Genomic DNA, 18,849 nt, shown 5'->3' on the forward strand with positions numbered 1-18,849 from the left:
TATTTGTGTCAACAACAATAATAAAAATTATTCTAATTAGTGTTCTTGTAGTAATAACTAAAACAAATTTAGTTGAACATAATCAAATCCTATAATTCCCAATCCTAAGATAAAAGTACTTTCATTCCGACTATATTTTTCTTCTTCAAAAAACATATCCTTTGCTTTATTTCTTTTTCCTTTTTAAAATTTTAACTTTTTTTTTTTTACCTTACAAGAAAATGAGGAATAGCTACAACCATGGTAACAGTTGCTAAGAGACAATTAGAGATGCCTTTTTAACTCCTACTAATTCCATTTGCACTAGTCTGACTGAGATCTGTAAAGGTGTTTCCATTTTCTGTGAAAACAACAAACCCAGTGCATTGCAATGAGACTTGCACATTCAAATCTATTCAGCTAAAAAGTAAGATTAAAGAAGTAAAGTTCACTTTTTTAAGGCTTATATAGATATTAATTTTAAAAATATTTTATATTTTTAAATTATAGTTGACATATTATATTAATATCAGATGCATAACTTAGTGATTAGACATGTATATAACTTATGAAGTGATAGCCTTGGTAAGTCTAATATCCATCTGACACCATATATAGTTATTACAATATCATCAACTATAATCCTTATGCTGTTCTTTACAACCCCATGACTGTTTTTATAACTGGCAATTTATACATCTTAATCTATTCCCCCCTTTCCCTCATTTCCCCATTTCCCTTTCCATCTGGGAAGCATTAGAATGTTCTCTCTATCTATGAATTTGTTTCTGTTTTGTTTGTTCATTTATTTTGTTTTTTAGATTCCACATGTAGGTGAAATTATATGGTATTTGTCTTTCCGACTTATTTCATTTAGTGCTTATCTTATTTTTATCTTGCTTAAAATTTAGCATTTTTAAAATGACAATTATTTTTCTTCTTCTGGATTCAAAGGCAGTACAACACAAGCTGCAAAATAGGAAAAATGCAGAAAAGGTCAAAAATAGAATCTCCTGCATCTTGCTATCTAGAGTTAATCTTTGTTAATATTTAGGAGTATATTCTCCCTGTCTTTCCTCCACACTAGTATTTTGTGTACATTTTTTAATGGCTCTGTATAATTTTATTAACCAATGTCACCCCAATAAATTTAATTTAAAAAATTTAAAAAGTGATTAAATGGCAAATTTTGTTATATATTTACCACGATTTTTAAAAATTAATAATGTAATATATCAAAAACCATTGAATCATACATTCATTTTTTTTAAACATAACCTCACGCCTTTTAGTTTCTTTTGACTTTATTGCAGCTACTGACTGAGCAAAGCTCGAAATACAAAAGCAGCTTTATAATAAAGCAAAAGCAGCAAGCTCTGCCAGTACTGCAGTGCGGGGAAATTGCTGATATGATTTCTTTGCTGTAATAATTTTTTTGAGTGCCTAATTTGTTCTCATATCTCGCTCATTGTTACATTAATATATGGAAACGACACTCTTGTGCTTTTTTATTTTCAGCCTATATAACAAACTTTGGAAAACCTAGACTGCCTTTCACCTTTGATGGGGGAGATATTCTAGACTAGAAAGCTTTTCAGATTATTGAGGACTTATTCCTAAATTTCAAGTGCTACTGGGTGCTCTTCCCTTAAATACATAGAAGAGATGTCTCCTGCCTGTGTCTTCATGTGTAGCTCATTCAGATTTTCATTAATTCAAGAATTATTTGTTGATTCCCTTTCATATCGCTGGGGATACACTGGTAAATGACAAATATAGACCCTTCTCTGATGGAGATAAGATTTCAACAACAAAAGCAGAGAGATAAACCAATACAATACAAGGCATCCGTATTCCTGCTATTTCTAATCTTTACAGCTACATTTTTGATTACTGCCCCACTCTAATTTCTACCTTTGCTCCTTATCCAGTTTTTATCCCATATAACTCACCTTCACCCTCTGAGCTTTTTCAGACCTCCTTGCCTTTGCAATCTCAGTCTGAAATACCCTCACTCCTTTTCCATTCCTAGAAAAACATAGTGCATTTTCCATTTAAATGTCTTTTACCCCTGTGAAGCATTTCTGACTGTTTTGATTATATTTAGTTACCACATCTTCTAGGTTCCTAATACATTTGGTAATATTTCTATTTCTGAGCCCATCAAATTGTCTTGTAATTAGCGATGTTTCTGAGTTCCCGGCTTGAGTGTACATGTTTCCAGTGTAGGGGCCATGTTTGCTCATCTTGGTACAGCCCTTCAGTGCCTGGAATAATATCTGGCACATTGATGCTGAATGAATGTATGAGAAATTGAGTGCAGAATTGTCTTGTCTTCTGCCGTTGGCTCATTCCTACTGTCAGAATGCGTGCTTCTTAATCTCTATAGATGATGCAAATAAAGCTATTATCTTGTGATCAGATCTTTACTGCAATGAATACTTCTTATAACTAAAGCTAGCTTTCCTCTTCTCTTGGTGCTTTTTTTGGTCTCTTCTGTCTCTTATACTTATGTTTTTGGGGTTTTGTTTGTTTGTTTGAATTTTAGTGTGGAAAAAATGACCTTATGGCCATTAGCTAGTATCTAAAATGCTCCTTTCTTTCTAGGTAATGGATGATTCAACCACTTATGGCTCTCAGAGGCAGGCTCTTTAGCCCTTTGGTTCTTTTTAATGCTTTATTCAATGTCTGAGATGGTTTTGTGAATATACATGAACTAAGTAGAGTTCTAGATTTAGTACTATTCTTTATGTTCGAAAATCTGAAAATTTGTAAATCTAGATAAACAGACTTTATCTGTTAATTATTATTACCACATATTTTGGCAATTTGTCCAAAATTCTGTCTGAGACCTGACGTATCATTAGGTGGTGCCAAACTTGGAATAAGTTGACTGGGGCCATGTCCACATTTCACCACTATGTGCAAATAGCAACATTTCTGTTTGTGAGGAATTTTCCACTTTCCAATTGATTGTGCCCTGAGGAGGGATTATTGGCTTCCTTTGATGATAAAATAAACCTCTGAGAAGTCAAATATGGCTTTTAGGCTTTTTTGATTAATTTGCTAACAGTATGGGAAGGTCACTAGGTTTGGTAAATATCTGAGATTCACATTGTGTCTAATGAGGCACTGAATTTCTCTTTTAAATAGCAAAAGTGGGAATATTGCTGAAAGGGGCACCAATTAAATTTGAGGTATGTGCTAAAGTGACAGTTTGAGATGTCTGTGAGCCAATTGTGGAGCCACATTCCTCCATCTTTTTGATAAACATCTATTTCATACTTTAAGGTCACTCCTTGCCATCCTCTCCTAGTAACTACTTGGTTAGATTTTTAAAAAATGCATCCATGGTATGTTCTAGGGCCAATATATTTCCAGTTCTCTATCAAATGCCTTTGACATCATCTATTCAATAAGAATTGACAATCATAGCAAAATCCCCAAGGCAATATGAGATTCTTGATCACTTTCTATGTGCTATGTTTCTAAAGGAGAGAATATATTTTAGTAAAATTTTAGTAAATGCTTTTTTGTTTAAACTATAGTTAACTAGATAAGAATTACCAAGTAAAACAGAAAATATATGTTTTGCTCATCACTTTATCTGCAGCAGAGCATATTGCCTGACCCAAAGTGGGCACTCAATAAATATTTGTAGAATGAATGAATATAAAGAAAAGGCCACTTGACTGGGATTTTATTTTATGCCTCTTTTCAACATATATCCCATATGTAAAATTATGTATTATTTCGGGATCAAACACAATTGTCAGGAAGTCTTTATTGCAAATAGCATTATTGACTTTTAGAGCGAATAGGTTTTTCAAGATTATCTCAGCTCAATGCTCCTTATTTAAAATAAACAATTGAAGAGTTCTGGTCAAGATGGCAGAGAAGGTAAATGCTGTGCTTGCCTCTTTTCATAACCACATCAAAATTACAACTAAACTACAGAACAACCATTGTTGAGAATCTCCTGAAGTCTAGCTGAACAGTCCTATAACTAAGGACATAGAGAAGAAGCCACCTCGTGACTGGGTGGAGGGGTAGAGACTTGGACAGGCTGGTCCCACACTCATGTGGTGGTTAAAAATAAAGAGAGATATCTTGGTTGCAGAGGTATCCCCAGAGGAGCAAATTGTCCCAGCCCCACGCCAAGCCGCCTCAGCCCAAGGCTCCAGTGCCAGAAAGAGAAGTCCCCACTCCTGGTTGTGAAAATAAGTGTAGATTGTGGCAGAGTGAGATGGAGGATAGTTGAAGTCACAGACATTCCTTTTAAGGGGTCCACATGTGGACTTACTGACAGATTCACTTTCTCTGAGCTCCAGGAATGGGGCAGCAGCTTGTAAGGTGTTAAGAACATATGAGAAGGAACTGAATTTTCTGGCTTTCGGGTGAAAGTTGGATGGGTAGTTTTCTACCAGACAAAAGTGCTGGCAGACGCCATTGTACTTTTGTTAAGCCCTCTCCTGCAGATGCTGGTGACCACCATAACCGAGTCCCCATTGCCCCACCCTGGTGATTCAGTAAGATACTGCCCCACCCAACTTGTGGACCCAACCAAGCCCCTTCCAGTGGCTTTTCCATACAAATGTCCTGTCTTGGATTATGTTGTGCACTTTCCTAAAATCTCTCAAAGGTTTACAAATCCCAAACAAGCAGCATCTGACCTTGATGTGTCCTGTACTTCATTCTAAGCAGCCCTCGGTCAGGCACTAGTGGCAGCTGGCCTCAGTTCATAACTTAGCCTCTTCTAGGTACCTCAAAGCCTAGCAAAAACGGCAACCATCTGCAGATCACTTTGTAGCTCATACAAAGTAGCCCTGGGATGGGAACAGGTAGCAGCTAATGCTGGCCTACAACAGAGCCTCTCCCATGAGGCACTGGAACAAACACATCTGGTAGCCAGCTTCAGATCACACAAGAGCACCACTCAACCACCACCAGAAAAGACACACCTAAAAGGCAGACTGGGCAGGCACCACAGACTTGCACAACAGCTCTTCCGCCATAGTCGTGGCCAGTCCTCATAGCCAATCAGCCTGAGAGTCAATTCCTCCCAATGACGTACCAACAGCAATCTTGGCTCAACAACAGAAGGGTACACACAACCCACACAAGGGACATACCTGGAGCACCTGGCTCAGGTGATCAGGGAAACTGTACCACTGGACCCCACAGGACACCTACCACATAAGGCCACTCTACTAAGACCAGGAAACATATCAGCTCTAACTAATACACAGAAACAAACACAAAGAGGCAATCAAAATGGAGAAACAAACATGTCCCAAAGGAAGGAACAGAATAAAGCTTTAGAAAAAGAACTAAACAAAATGGAAACAAGCAATCTACCAGATGCAGAATTCAAAACACTGGTTATATAGGATGCCTAGTGATCTCAATGAGAACTTCAACTTCAGCAAAGAGATAGGAAACATAAAAATGGAGATAGAAAACATAAAACAAAACCAGTAAAAGATGAAGAATACAATAATTGAAATAGAGAATACATTAGGGGGAGTCGAAAGTAGATTAGATGAAGCAGAGGATCAAATCAGTGATCTAGGAAATAAGAAAGGAGAAAACATCCAATAGAATGGTAAAAAGAAAAATGAATAAAAAAAAATAGTTTAAAGAACCTCTGAAACAACATCAAGTGTAAGAACATCTACATCATAAGGGCATCAGAAGGGGAAAAGAAAGTAACTGAAAACCTATTTGAAGAAACAATAATGGAAAACTTTCCTAACCTGGCAAAGAAAATAGACATAAAGCCTAGGAAGCGCAGAGTCCCAAACAAGAGGAGCCCAAAGAGACTTATACCAAGACACATCATGATTAAAATGCCGAAGATTAAAGACAAAGAGAGAATCTTAAAAGCAGCAAAAGAAAAGCAGTTAGTTACTTAAAAGGAGCTCTCATTAAAACTGTCAACTGATTTCTCAACATAAACTTTGAGACCAGAAGGGGTTGACATGAAATATTCAAAATGATGAAACGTAAGGACCTACAACCAAGATGACTCTATCCAGCAAAGCTATCATTTAGAATTGAAGGACAGATAAAGAACTTATCAGAGAAGAAAAAGTTAAAGGAGTTTATCACCATCAAACCAGTATTACAAGAAATGTTAAAGGAACTTCTTTAAGAAGAAGAAAAAAGAAAAATATAAAAAATAAAATGCAATAACTGCATATCTCTCAACCATTCCTTTAAATGTAAATGAATTAAATGCTCCGATCCAAAGATATAGGATAGCCAAATGGACACATATGCTGCCTACAAGAGACTCACTTCAGACCAAAAAATACTCACAGACTGAAAGAAAGAGATTAAAAAAGATATTTCATGAAAATGGAAACAAACAAACAAAAATCTGAGGTAGCAATACTTATACCAGACAAAATAGACTTTAAAACAAAGGCTATAACAGGAGACAAAGAAGGACTCAGTAATCCCACTTCTGGTTATTTATCTGAAGAAACACAAAACACTACTTCAAAGGGAATGTATGTCCATATGTTCATTGCAGCATTATTTACAATAGCCAAGATATGAGGCAACTTGGGTGTCTATAAATAAATGAATGGATAAAGAAGTGATGGGACACATATACAATGAAATATTACTCAGTCAAGAAAAAGTAAAAAAATATTTCTGTCTGCCACATGGATGGACCTAGAAGGTATTGTGCTGTGAGTGGAGTCAGATATAGTAAGACAAATGTCATATGATTTCACTTACATGTGGAATCTAGAGAACAAAACAAACAAACAAACAAACAAAACAGAAATGAGCTCATGATACAGAGAGCATTTTGATAGTTGCTGGATGGGGGTGTGTGTAGAGAGATGGGTGAAGGAGGAGGAGATTAAGTGGTAGAAATTGGTAGTTACAAAATAGTCAGAATGTAGAGAATAACATGGGGGATATAGTCAGCAGTGTTTTAGTAACCATGTGTGGTGTCAGATAGGTACTGATTTTTATCAGGGTGATCATTTCATAAGTTACATAAATGTTTAATCAATGTGTTATATATACCTCAGACTAATATAATATTATATATTAACTATAATTGATACATAAAAAAACTTTAAAAACAATAGATTTCTTACCCATCTCTCATAAAGTGAAAACACTTACTTTTTCTAGAAAAATCATAATTTTGGGGCTATAAGTGAATTGACCAAAGAATGAATTACAAGAGTACAAGTCATCACACTGACCACTGTGACAACTGCATATTTCAGACGATGAGCTGAATATTCATGAGAGGAGAGTTTGACTGACAGCAGAAACAAGAAAATCTGGTTGCAGAACCCTTAGTTTTTTTCATTGTGGAGTAAATCTGTAAGCAACCATTAACTATAAGTGCTATATTGCACAAATAATTTTCAATGCAAAAAAGATAAAGATGAAGTTTTTGTTACTTTTTTGCTGCTAGTTTACACATGTGAATCAAAGTCTGGTACTTCAACTTTCAATTGATACAGTATGAGATAGAGTTCATACTGATTCTGTAAGTAATCGAGTTCAAAATTTAAAATTAATGGATATGTATGAAAATAAAATATGAAAATACACTCACTATAAGCCACTTATTTTGATATAAAAAAATCATTTGCTTCGCTATATCATGCTATTGTGAACTATATAAAAACAGTTGATGTATTGTTAGAGGAAGAAAATGAAGTGAGATAAATAATGCCACTATCCAAAATGGTTATATTAATTTAAGTAAAAATTGAGACTCTTTCCATCAATAATGGATCACAAATTCAAGAAATACTCAAAAATATGTTTAGTTTCTTTTCAAAGTTGTTTTCTGCAGATGAGTGGACACAAATAGATTAGCGTATTTAGAAAGTCAAAAATGCAATTTGTTTTATTGGAGTCTGATACAAACAAAATGACAATCATTTAGCTCTGTAGTTTTGTTGTTTCTATTGCTTTAAATAGCTCAGTGAGTGATATTTACATAAACTCTTCCACTTTTTTCCTATGGTGCAATTTAAGGTAGAAAAAAAGCAATATAACTTAAATTGCAATTCAAATACTTTGAAGTTTGTGTTTTGAAATGTTTGAATAAGTATATGGCTAACTGTTATTTTAAATAGCAACACATTTATAAGAACTAATTAGTTCTTGTCATAAAAATAATTTGGAAAATATGTACAGAAAATGAAGTGTTTCTCTAACCAATATTGTTCATTAACATATTTTAAGAGAAAATTGTGTGAACTATTTACATTATGTTGTTGAAAATTGATGCAAATTAAAATGTCACAATAGTAATTATTGACAGCATGGTACAATAATATAAAGCATGTCATTCTTCTAGAAATGTCCTAGGACATCCCCTTATCTTCTTCGAATTAATTTCACCATCTTCTGAGAGCTACTTCTTTTCATATATTTTTCTGATTAAACATTATTTAGCATTTTAATTTTTAAAAGATGCTTCAGTTGATTCTCTGAAATTGTTTTCTATTGTTATGTCAATTCATTAAGCAAATGTTTTATTATAGAGGTGTTGAAGTATATGTATAAATTCCTGACATTCTGGATTAGCTCTTGTGTTTAAATGAGTCAAGAGTAAAACTAAAAAACATTAAAAGTGATTTTGCTTAGAGTTGCACTGCATTGAAATATAGATAGGAAAAAAATTATTTTCAGAATCAGAAATAAGCCTTTCCTGGGGAAAAATTGTATAGACAATTAAGAGTAGATTATATTCTCACAATACACTAGACTGTTAAAATTTTCGAGATTTATACCTGAAAGACATTTTAAAGGAACAAAGGTCTATTACCAGTCTCATTATTTCTATGCAGTCATGATAGGATAGAAACCTTTTAGAATTCAGCAAGAAGAATAGAAATAGAACTAGAAAAGGTAGACGCTCAAGCTTTCTAAGTTCTGGGATCAAATGCACAGCATGGTGACTATAGTTAACAATATTGTATTATATACTTGAAAGTTGCTAAGAGAATAGATCTTAAATATTCTCATCCTGAAAAGAAATGGTAATTATATGAAGTGATGGAGGTGTTAACCAACTTCATAAATTGCCAGTGTATTAAATTATCATGTTGTACCCCTTAAATTTACAAAGTGTTATATGTATATGTAATTTATATCACAATGAAGCTGGGAAAAGGAAAAATAATTTCTTTGAAATGACAGAAAAAAATTAAGATGTCCATTTCCCTTAGCAAGAGCTTATTTAAGGCTCAAAGAAGTTATCCTAAGCACCCAGGTGTGCCAATTTTCTTCTTAGAAACCAGATAAGCTAAAATGGGTCAGTGTGTTTAAGGCACTCATTTGCCTTCACCAGATAGTCTTTTAAGCACAAGTGCTGAGTAGAGGGTCTTTCTGAGCTTCACTCACTTTCTGACAGGAATTTGGCAATCCAGGCAGTTCTTAGAATTGACTGCTCTCTGGGATTCATAAAGAATTATTTACAAAGCTCCAGTTGTTCAGGTCAAACAACTCACTCTCAACACAGGAGCAAGAGCGGGAGAGAGGAAGAATAGGAGTTTGAGCTGAAGTGAATGTCTTGCTTAAGAAAGAAAGACAAAGTTTTTTTTTTCTTGGATTCCATAAATACACATTTAGAAAGTTTATATATGTTGAATAATTGCAATTTATAATTAATATTTTCCAATGTAATATAAACATGTTTCTTCAATCAAGTTATTTTTTTTTTCTATAACAGGAAATGAATACCCTGTCATTTCCACTTGTAGTATGCTCTGGATCCACTAGACCTTCAAAATAAATACCACATGCTTTCCTACTTTTAACTTTTACAAATACTAATATAGTTGAGGAAGGAAACTTAAGGCATTAGGTTTAGTGCCTTTCTATATTAAGAAGGAATCTCTGAAACTTGTGGTTTTTCTTTTTATAGTTGAACATTTAATTTATCCTTATAAATAAACCTGAAAATAGGTAAATTTACTACTACAAATTGAATCATGTAATTGCTTAGATAAATTATATGTAGCAAACCAACAAAAATGTCATGCTACGGTATTGTCCAGTCAACCTAATATATTGCAGTTAAATGCGGGCAAACATTTCTAAAACCACTAGATGGCATTCGTTCACTGCAATTTTGGCCAAATACAGACTTTCTAAGCTTTGTCATGATAGACAGTTTAGGGGGAAGTCTATGTTATCCATTATTTGATATTTTCCTATCATTGAATACAATGAAAAAGCTCTATTTTATTTTTTCCTTTAAATCAAATCAAATCAACAAATACTTATTGAAAGCGTAATGCAAGGATTCTTTCTTCATGTGGATAAATGAAAACCATCTTTCCTGAGGTGATAATATACTTACTTTCAAAATCTAGAAGAAAATATGCTATATATACAGTGTGTGACTTAATTTTCTTATTTTTCATTGCTGTACTAATTCATGTTGCTATTTCTCATGTAGCTATTTCTCTAACGGTTAGTAAAAGCACACAGTCACAATTATTAAAATTTTCAAATATTTTAAATGGCATTAATCTTCAAAATTGATGTTTATGGAAATCGAAGGCCAAGAAATCTTGATGATTCAGAAAAGGTTCTTTCTATTGTATAACTTAAAAATGTGTGAAAAATAATGCTCCTAATGGCACTGAGACCTTAAGAACCAAAATAGACTTTGTTGATAGAGGATTATGATTTAGTTTTGGAGATAAATCATAAAATGAAGACTCTCAAACTCCACATTTCTAACTAAATGATTGGAAGAAGATATTGATGGAAACAAATAAATCAAAGGTCAACCTTCTTGTAGAAGGTCTAGGTTAACAATAATATAAAATCCAGGACTTACCTGTTCTAATATATTTTGAAGCCTCTCTATTTCACAGTCTATTACAAATTTCTTCTCTTGTCTTCTATCAAGTTCTTCTAGAAGTTGTCTATAGCTGACGTCATTAAAATTTTCCACACATATAGCACTCACATGCCAACCATTTTGTCCTGCTTTTTCCATAATAGCTTGAAGTATTGAATATCCTAGAAGGAAAAAAAATTCAGATGTGTTACTAAAAACAACCTATGTTCCCCTTTAATAACATATAAGCACTGATTCTACATCAACATTTTTATGTTCCAAAAAATACAATGGATGCTCAGAAATTTAAGAATCTGAGTGGTTATTTCTGAATCATCTGTTTTTATTTTCTTTACTCAGGCAACAACAGCCTTTAAAATATCACTTGAATGAAACAGCAAGATCATATTTTGAGTAAGCTCTCAAAATCTCTCTACTGAAGAATATTACGTTGCTCTAGACACATTTTTGATGAAATAAACCAAAAGCAAATCCTGTACCACCTGTAGTCAATAAAAATTTCATAAACTTTTTGTTAATTTTACGCACTAGACAAAATTAATTTTGAACAACTGTTTTGACTATCCCTTTGAGCAAGATAGTAACATTTCTTGGTTCAACAATGGAACACAGATGTAAAAAGAATGGCGTAGTGGTATTTATTGAGGACCCATTATTGTAAAAATAGAGAAGGCATTGTTTAACTCTTCTTCTTTTATCAGGGGAACGATGTGGGTTGGCGGTAAATTGAATGACCTAATAGGTGAAGCTCTGGGCTCTCAGACTCATATCTTATAGACAGACATTCAAACACACAAATGCAAATTAGTTTATAAAAGGATAATGATAACTGCACTCAAGGTAAAATGTTGGCCCAAGAGAAAGTTTGGTTAAATCTGTGTGGATTAGACAAGGAAAAATACCACGGAAGAGAAACAACTTAAATTGGGTGTGGAAGGTTGAGAAAGCATATGGGATGGTCTCTACCTCTGTACTCAGTTCAGATCTCTGCATAAGGAAGGAAAGTCACGGGTCTTCGTATCTAGGTTAAGGACTAAGGGGAAAACTTGTGAATCTAGCACTTATGTAGAATAATTCATGGCAACATTGTCTTGATCTCTTGCTTTTTTCAGCTTTAAGTTTTAAAACGAAACGTGAGAGAAAGAAAGTAGATTCTTCGAATCTGTGAATAGTTCTTAAACAAGGATTCATTAGGATCAGAGCCTGTTAATCAGTTATTTCCTCCCCTGTGGCTTAGCATAAAAAAATATGCTAGTCCTCTTTAAGAAGGTCTAACACTTACTGGAGCTCATACTATGGCAGCTGCCTGTAGTTTCTCCCTCTCTTGGTCCCTGGAGTTAGAGTGGAGAGCTGGGTGGATTAAAAATGCAGACTTAAAATAAATATACAACACATGCAAGGTAAGAGGAGGCTTATTCAGTTTTCATTGATATGTGAGTCTCTCAGATTCAAAGATTTTGATTTTTAGGTATGTTTTCCACAAATCAGAGTTTCAAACATTACGGATGTTCAGTTCATATCAACAGATGGAACCGATGATGAGATCACATTTGAAATATAAATTACCTGATATCCTGCCAAATGAAATACTGTGGCAGTCAGGATTCATTTTTATTTAAATGAAAAAAAAAATCTCCAAAGAGGAAGAAAGAGGGCATGTTAATTACTATATAATTATTCTAGTGTATCTATTGCTCCATTTAATCTTTCCTTTTGTAATGTATGCCTGTAATTATCTTTTCAAATCTTACCTAGATTTTCTCCACCCCCACCCCAAATCCAGTACTCTTTCCCTTGCTTCCTATTCAATGCTTGTGTAATAGGATGATTTGAGTCCTATCTTAATATACACATTCATTCCTCATTTATTCTGTTACTGGACTTGCTCTCTGATAGTGAGTGAGGCAGTGTTCCTTTTATTCATTTTTGATACCTATGAACATGTTCTTTTTAAAAATTCCAGTTGACACCTAACTATTCTTTTTTCTCCTTTTACTTATTGTCATGTTAAAATGATTCAAAGACTTTATGTTTGTTTGATTTTTTGTGTGTTGTAAAAATGGTAAACGTTGGCCACGTACATCGAAGTAGTAATCATCCTGCTCCCTGAGATAAATTTACAGCTTGGCACAGTCCTTTAGATATTGCCTGCTTTTTTTTCATCATGTGGTTATCAGGCTTGATGTTAGTATGAGGCATCCAGGTTATTATTTTCCTCCCTATAGAAGTTTTACACTAATAAAACAAAATTATAAATTCAACATTTTGTTACTTGAGTTTTAAGATTTACAAATGACACTAGAACTAAAATAAGATAAAACCCTAGGACACAATTGTTGTTAAATGGCGAAGAAAGATGGCTGCCTAAAAAAACTTTAATCATAATCATAAATAAATGGCATCTTTTCAGTTCAGTGCAAAGGACATATGATTACAATTTCAGCGTCTGGTTGAAAACCTGAATTCTTCAGTAAGCTGTGTTTGATATTAATATGCTTTATTATCCATTGTGACTCAGTTGTGTGTGTCTTATTTATTTGCTAAGATAGTTGGGAATACATTTGTTAAATCAGAGAAAATACTGCTGCTGAATCTATGATTATGTACTGTTATATAAACTAGAAAATCACAAGTTAAGTCATACTAATTCTACATCTGGCTATGGTTTATATTTTCTAGTTATTAGAAAATCTGTAATACAATATTATTGACCAGAAAATAAATAGTGCGGTTTTTGGTGAATATCGTAAAAGTAATGGGAAATTCACTACTGGAAAAGATTGTTTAAGTTTTAGTTTTACACTAAAAAAGCTGTCTCACATTTTAATTCAATATAATTTATTGAAAACCCACTACATCTAAGATTCTTTAAGGTATGCCAATACATGATTCTTGTTTTTACAAGGAATTAACTGTCTAGCAAAACTGATATTTAGGTTACTAACCATTATGCAAATTATACAGTATTGTATAAATAACTTCAAAAGAACCAAAATAATTTTATTAGAATAGTAACAAGGGCATACTGTGGACAAGATCACATTATTGGATTGCAATAGTAATTCCAGAGCTATTAAAAAACATTATCAAATATACATACACATATTTTTTTAAATGTTATTGTGCCATGTAATGATATTATCAATTATGTAAAAGCATCATAGTAATGTAAGCAATCTTGGGCTAGTGCACTCTTACACATTAACACTTTTCTATCATCCATGGATAATAATCTAATTTGGATGAGTAGTACTGTTTAGAGATGTGGCTGCTATCAAAATGAGATGGGCTTATTTATTTGATGTTCTCTTTTGCAAGAGTTATTTAATCCGGCTATCTGTACACAGAAGGACAGGAGGAGAATTAGGAGAAATTTATGTCAGGGTGGATATAATTTCAAAAAGAAGGGTATTATCCATATGCTATAAAGAAACTTCATATAGATAAGTACAGAAAAGTGTTCATAGTACTTTTGAATTAGAAGGTCATTGGTGCACACAACAGGAGCAGCATCGATGGAGGAGTTAGAATTTGAGGAGAAAATAAGTGAGAATGTAGAAATTATTAAGAAATATCATTAGGGTAATGAAGTAATGAAATGAAGTGAATGCCATTATGATGAATATGGAAAAAAGAAACATCTATTTCATGGAAACTGGTTTGGGAATGAGAGGACTGGGCGGGTCCCATGAGGAGGTATAGAGCTTAAAAAGGAGAAGTGACAAATAGAGGTAGGAGCAACTTGTACTTACTCAATTAAAGCCTCTCTCATTAATCTTATAAATTGCCATGCAGGTACCAACTACTATACCATCGAATTCTCTGGTCTGGCACAATTACCAGCATCCAAAACTAGTGTATTTGAGAGAAGTGTATGTCTGGAAGTGTACTTCATGCTGTGTATAACCTCAGTCATAGAGAAGAATAAGATTTTGTAATCCTCACTGCATTTAATGCCACCATGCTGGAACTGTAGAGCAGATTTAGTAACCATTTAGTTTGGAATCTTTGCAAAGCAGCTTAGGCGCTGAAATAACATGTTCAAAGGCTGCAGTGTGGACTCTAAGGTCTCAGCACACAGAAGGAATAACTGACATAGTAACTTGGTTAAAATGATTTGCAGCTGTGACTCTAGCATTTATTTATGCCATAGTTCAAGAAGGGCATAGAGAAAATGAACAAAAATCTTCCAAATTCCACAGTTTGAAGCCATTCATGTAAACCGAAGATAAGAAGGAATGTTTTGAGTTTACCCTCTTCTACAATCAAGAGTAAAAACAAAGAATCCATCTTCAAAGATGGTCCTTCCAGGTCCTAACTTTTCCCTAAGGCCTTTCATGTTTTCCAACAATAACAGTGTCTCCTGATTCCTACATTACAGTATACATATTTACTTCAGATGACATCTTATAGGCACATTTGACACTTTACATCTTTCGAAGTTTTTGTCGGTTGTAACTGAACCTAACTTTTTTTTTACCACAGGCATGTACCAAGTAGCTTCAACATTTGCCACAGGTTCAAGGCACTGAACACCTCCTCTCAGACATGGCCTAACACCATTTTTCTTATTTCTTCTGGACTTTTCTAGGACTGAGTCACTTGAGAATTTTATTTCAATACAAAGAACAAATGGGCCCATTAATTCATATATTTACTTGTTCACATAGCAACTAGATTGATCTTTGTAGACAGCAACTCTATGGTACTTTCTGGCATGACGCTTTCAATGGTTTCCTATTCTTTTATGATACACACCAAAATTTGGCCATACTTGTCCCTTGCCTTTCTTTCCAGACTCATTTTGTACCACTGTACTCCTTTCTTTCTACCATTCAATAAAACTGGCCTTCTCACATGTTCTGGAAGTTACCATGTAACTCCTACTCAGTGCTTCTGCATGTAATACTACTCCCTTTGAAAGTTAGTTTTGCTTTCTTTCAGATCTCATCTCAGACATCCCTTACCCTCTGATTAGACTACTCCCTCATCATATAAGTTCATGTAACTTTCTGTACATTCCTTTCAGAGACTTTGACCACAATTTAAAACTATATATTTGAACGATGAACTGATTAGTGTCTTTTCCCACCACTGCACTGTAGGTTCCGTTAAGGTAGATTCTACTTCTATGCTAACTACTTAGTCCAGTGGATGCTCAGTAGATACTCAGCAAAGAGTTGTGTGAATGCATGAATAAATACATTGTAGAATCAGGGTGTTTAAAAGCTAAAAAGTAAGCATGGCAGGTCACATTCAGGAACTTCAAATACTTTAGTTTATCCTGTATATTTGGAAGAATGAGGAGGGTATGTGAAGAGTTTGCATGGCCTGTGGAAAAAGCTTCAAAGTTTGGAGAGATATGCAGGCAAGAGAGGTTTCAGAAGGACTTTCTCTATCATATTACAGAATTTAGTCTTTACTCCTCTGGGACTTTAAGAAGAGAATGACAAGATTGTGTTTTAGAGGGATCATTTAGCTTAGATGTAAAAAATACAATGGATGAAGTTAACACAAGAAATGGAAAACTAACATAATTTCTATACAGATATTACTTTGCTCATAAATTGTGATTTTATCTATTTTTATATCATACCATATAAAATTCACAATTCTGATTTTATTTATTTTTTATATCACACTATGTAAAGTTCACAATTCAAAAGCATAAAATGTACCTGTTGTAACCTCTTAAGAGGATTAAAATATACATTTGTGAATATACAATATTTATCTCATATTAAGCATTTCAAAAAAGCTAATTTTGTATGTTAATCTTATTCAATATTGCCAACACTTTGGGAAAGCAAAGTATTGAGTTGAGAAGACGGGTAGTGAAGAAGACTTCACTGTAGAGAGAGTGGCCTGAACTGTGTCATAGTCCTTAGAGGACGGGAGGGAGGGTTTGATGGATGGAGATGGTGAAGAGGAAGAGCTATTGCAGAATAAGGGAAAGGCAGAGAGGCAGGAAGATTGAGGAATACTTAACATATTATTGATAGTTAATAGACTAATATGCTGGAGGAGTGGACTTATAACCTATATTATGCTTTTATATTCTTTTTCAATATAATTAGACTTCATAAGAGCCTTAGGTAATAGGTATTTTTCATCCTCACCTTATAAGTAAAGAAACAAAGGTAGGTTATGTGCTTGATATCAAATCATAATCCTAATAAGTAACAGCTACAATTTGAACAGTCCTTCCATGCTCAAGTCTAGGGAATATTTCATCAAACTTTAGTCAACAGGGAGAGTAGAAGATGAAACTGGAGAGGGAGGCTGAGGCTGTGTTATGAAGACCTTTAAATAACAATTTTCATCACTGCTTTTCTTCCTTTCTGAAACATCTTTCATATTTTAGTAAATTCTGTCAGTGTGATTTTTAAAATATATCAAGAATCTGATCATCTCTCCCTACCTCCACTGCCTCCATCCAGGTCCAAATCACCATTGCTGCTTGTCTACATTATTACATTTATTTCCTTACTGGTTTTCTTGCTCTGCCATAGTCTTCCTTCAGACTATGAATAGCATAGCTGCAAGCAAGCCATATCCTATCACTCATGGCTCAAAATTCTCTCACTTCTTCTTTAAGGCGGCCTGCATGACCCCGAACCTCTGACCTCATCTATTGCTCTATCACTCTCAACCCTGACCAGCCAACTGACCTCTTTCTAGTTGTGACAACCTGCCAAGTGTGTTCTTACCTTAGGCTTTTTGCCCTGAAATGATCTCCCCGAAGTGGAGATCACCCTTTCACTTCATTCAGGTCTGTACCCAAATGTCCTGTCTACAGTGAAGCCATCCTAGGCTCCTTTCTCTAAAAACTCAACTTGCTTGCCCTGAGATTTCCTATTTCTCTTCTCTGCTTTATTTTCTCCCTAATAGTACCATCTAATGTACTATATATTTTATTCACTTATCCTGTTTATTGTCTATTTCTCTCACTAGAATGTAAGCTCATGAAGGCAGATTTTGTTTTGTTCACTGTGCTAGAAGAGTGCTTGGCAACTAAAAAACACTTGATGATTACTTTTGAATAATTAAATACTGAAAGTTCTATTGTATTCCATTGGCAACAGGAAAACAATGTAGGCTTTAGAGCAGAAAAAAGAAAAATTTATAAAATTGTTTTCATAATATTAGTGAAAATGATAGATGTAAGTAGAAAGAGAAGGAAGAAATGGATTAATACAAATAAGAGGCTATTAAAGTTAATTCAGGTGTAATACAATAACTCCTCTAAATCTAGATTCTGAAAAGAAAAAAAAAGGAAAGAAAAGAATGTTAATTGCTTGCTTTCCTCTAAATTCTACAGTTTTCCCTCATTCTGTATTTATCTGTACAAGAGCTAGAAGATTTTTCATTATATCAGGTGGAATCATATGAGATTACCATTTTTGTTAGTCTGAGATATTCATATTTCAACAATATTTTATGTTTCAACCTAGAGAGAGTATCTGAACTGATGATAAATAATATTCGGTGGAATTACAGTGACCTGAAAACTACTTAATTTATACATTTGACCCCTAAAGAATATGGTAGATAGATGCAAAAACTCCCAAACCAGAGTAGAGTGAGGACATGAGCTACAGGAATCAAGAACCTGGTGCACCTCAGCAAGTCCTTAGGGTGTCACTGGAAATTGCTCTAGAGTTTTCATTATCAATCTTCATAGCAACCATCTTGAGTCATTAATAAAGACTAAAGTAAGCACCCCAAAAACTAAGAATTAAAGGAAGTGTGAAATCTGTTTTAGAAAGTACTCTATTCTAAATGATTAAAACAGAAATATTTTTAGTTCATAGAAACAAATCCTCTGCTAACCTGGAAAAGCTGATTCACTGGTTGAAGGTGCAAGATAGCCAATGCTCTACAAAAATTCTGGTTCTTAGATCAATTAATTTTTTTGATCCTATGTTGAAGTTTGAGTCCAATAGAGCTCATTAATTAATCATGAAAGCAATCACTGGCAACAAAACACACAGAAGTGTTAC

At 34.0% G+C, this 18,849-nt stretch overlaps 1 protein-coding gene across 10 annotated transcripts in view; it reads right to left on the minus strand.

The window, feature by feature from the left end:
- Positions 1-18,849, minus strand: part of GRIA4 (glutamate ionotropic receptor AMPA type subunit 4) — a 320,071-nt gene that overhangs the window by 91,694 nt on the left and 209,528 nt on the right. For all 10 annotated transcript variants that reach the window (XR_001598786.2, XR_001598785.2, XM_016159687.2 and 7 more), the window contains exon 5: positions 10,823-11,007. Coding sequence is in view for 8 of the 10 variants with exons in the window: in XM_016159687.2 (XP_016015173.1) it covers positions 10,823-11,007 (185 nt within the window). In the remaining 2 variants the exon portion in view is untranslated. The remainder of the gene's footprint in view (positions 1-10,822; positions 11,008-18,849) is intronic.

Source organism: Rousettus aegyptiacus, unplaced genomic scaffold, assembly GCF_014176215.1.
Source record: "Rousettus aegyptiacus isolate mRouAeg1 unplaced genomic scaffold, mRouAeg1.p scaffold_m13_p_5, whole genome shotgun sequence".
NCBI lineage: Eukaryota > Metazoa > Chordata > Mammalia > Chiroptera > Pteropodidae > Rousettus > Rousettus aegyptiacus.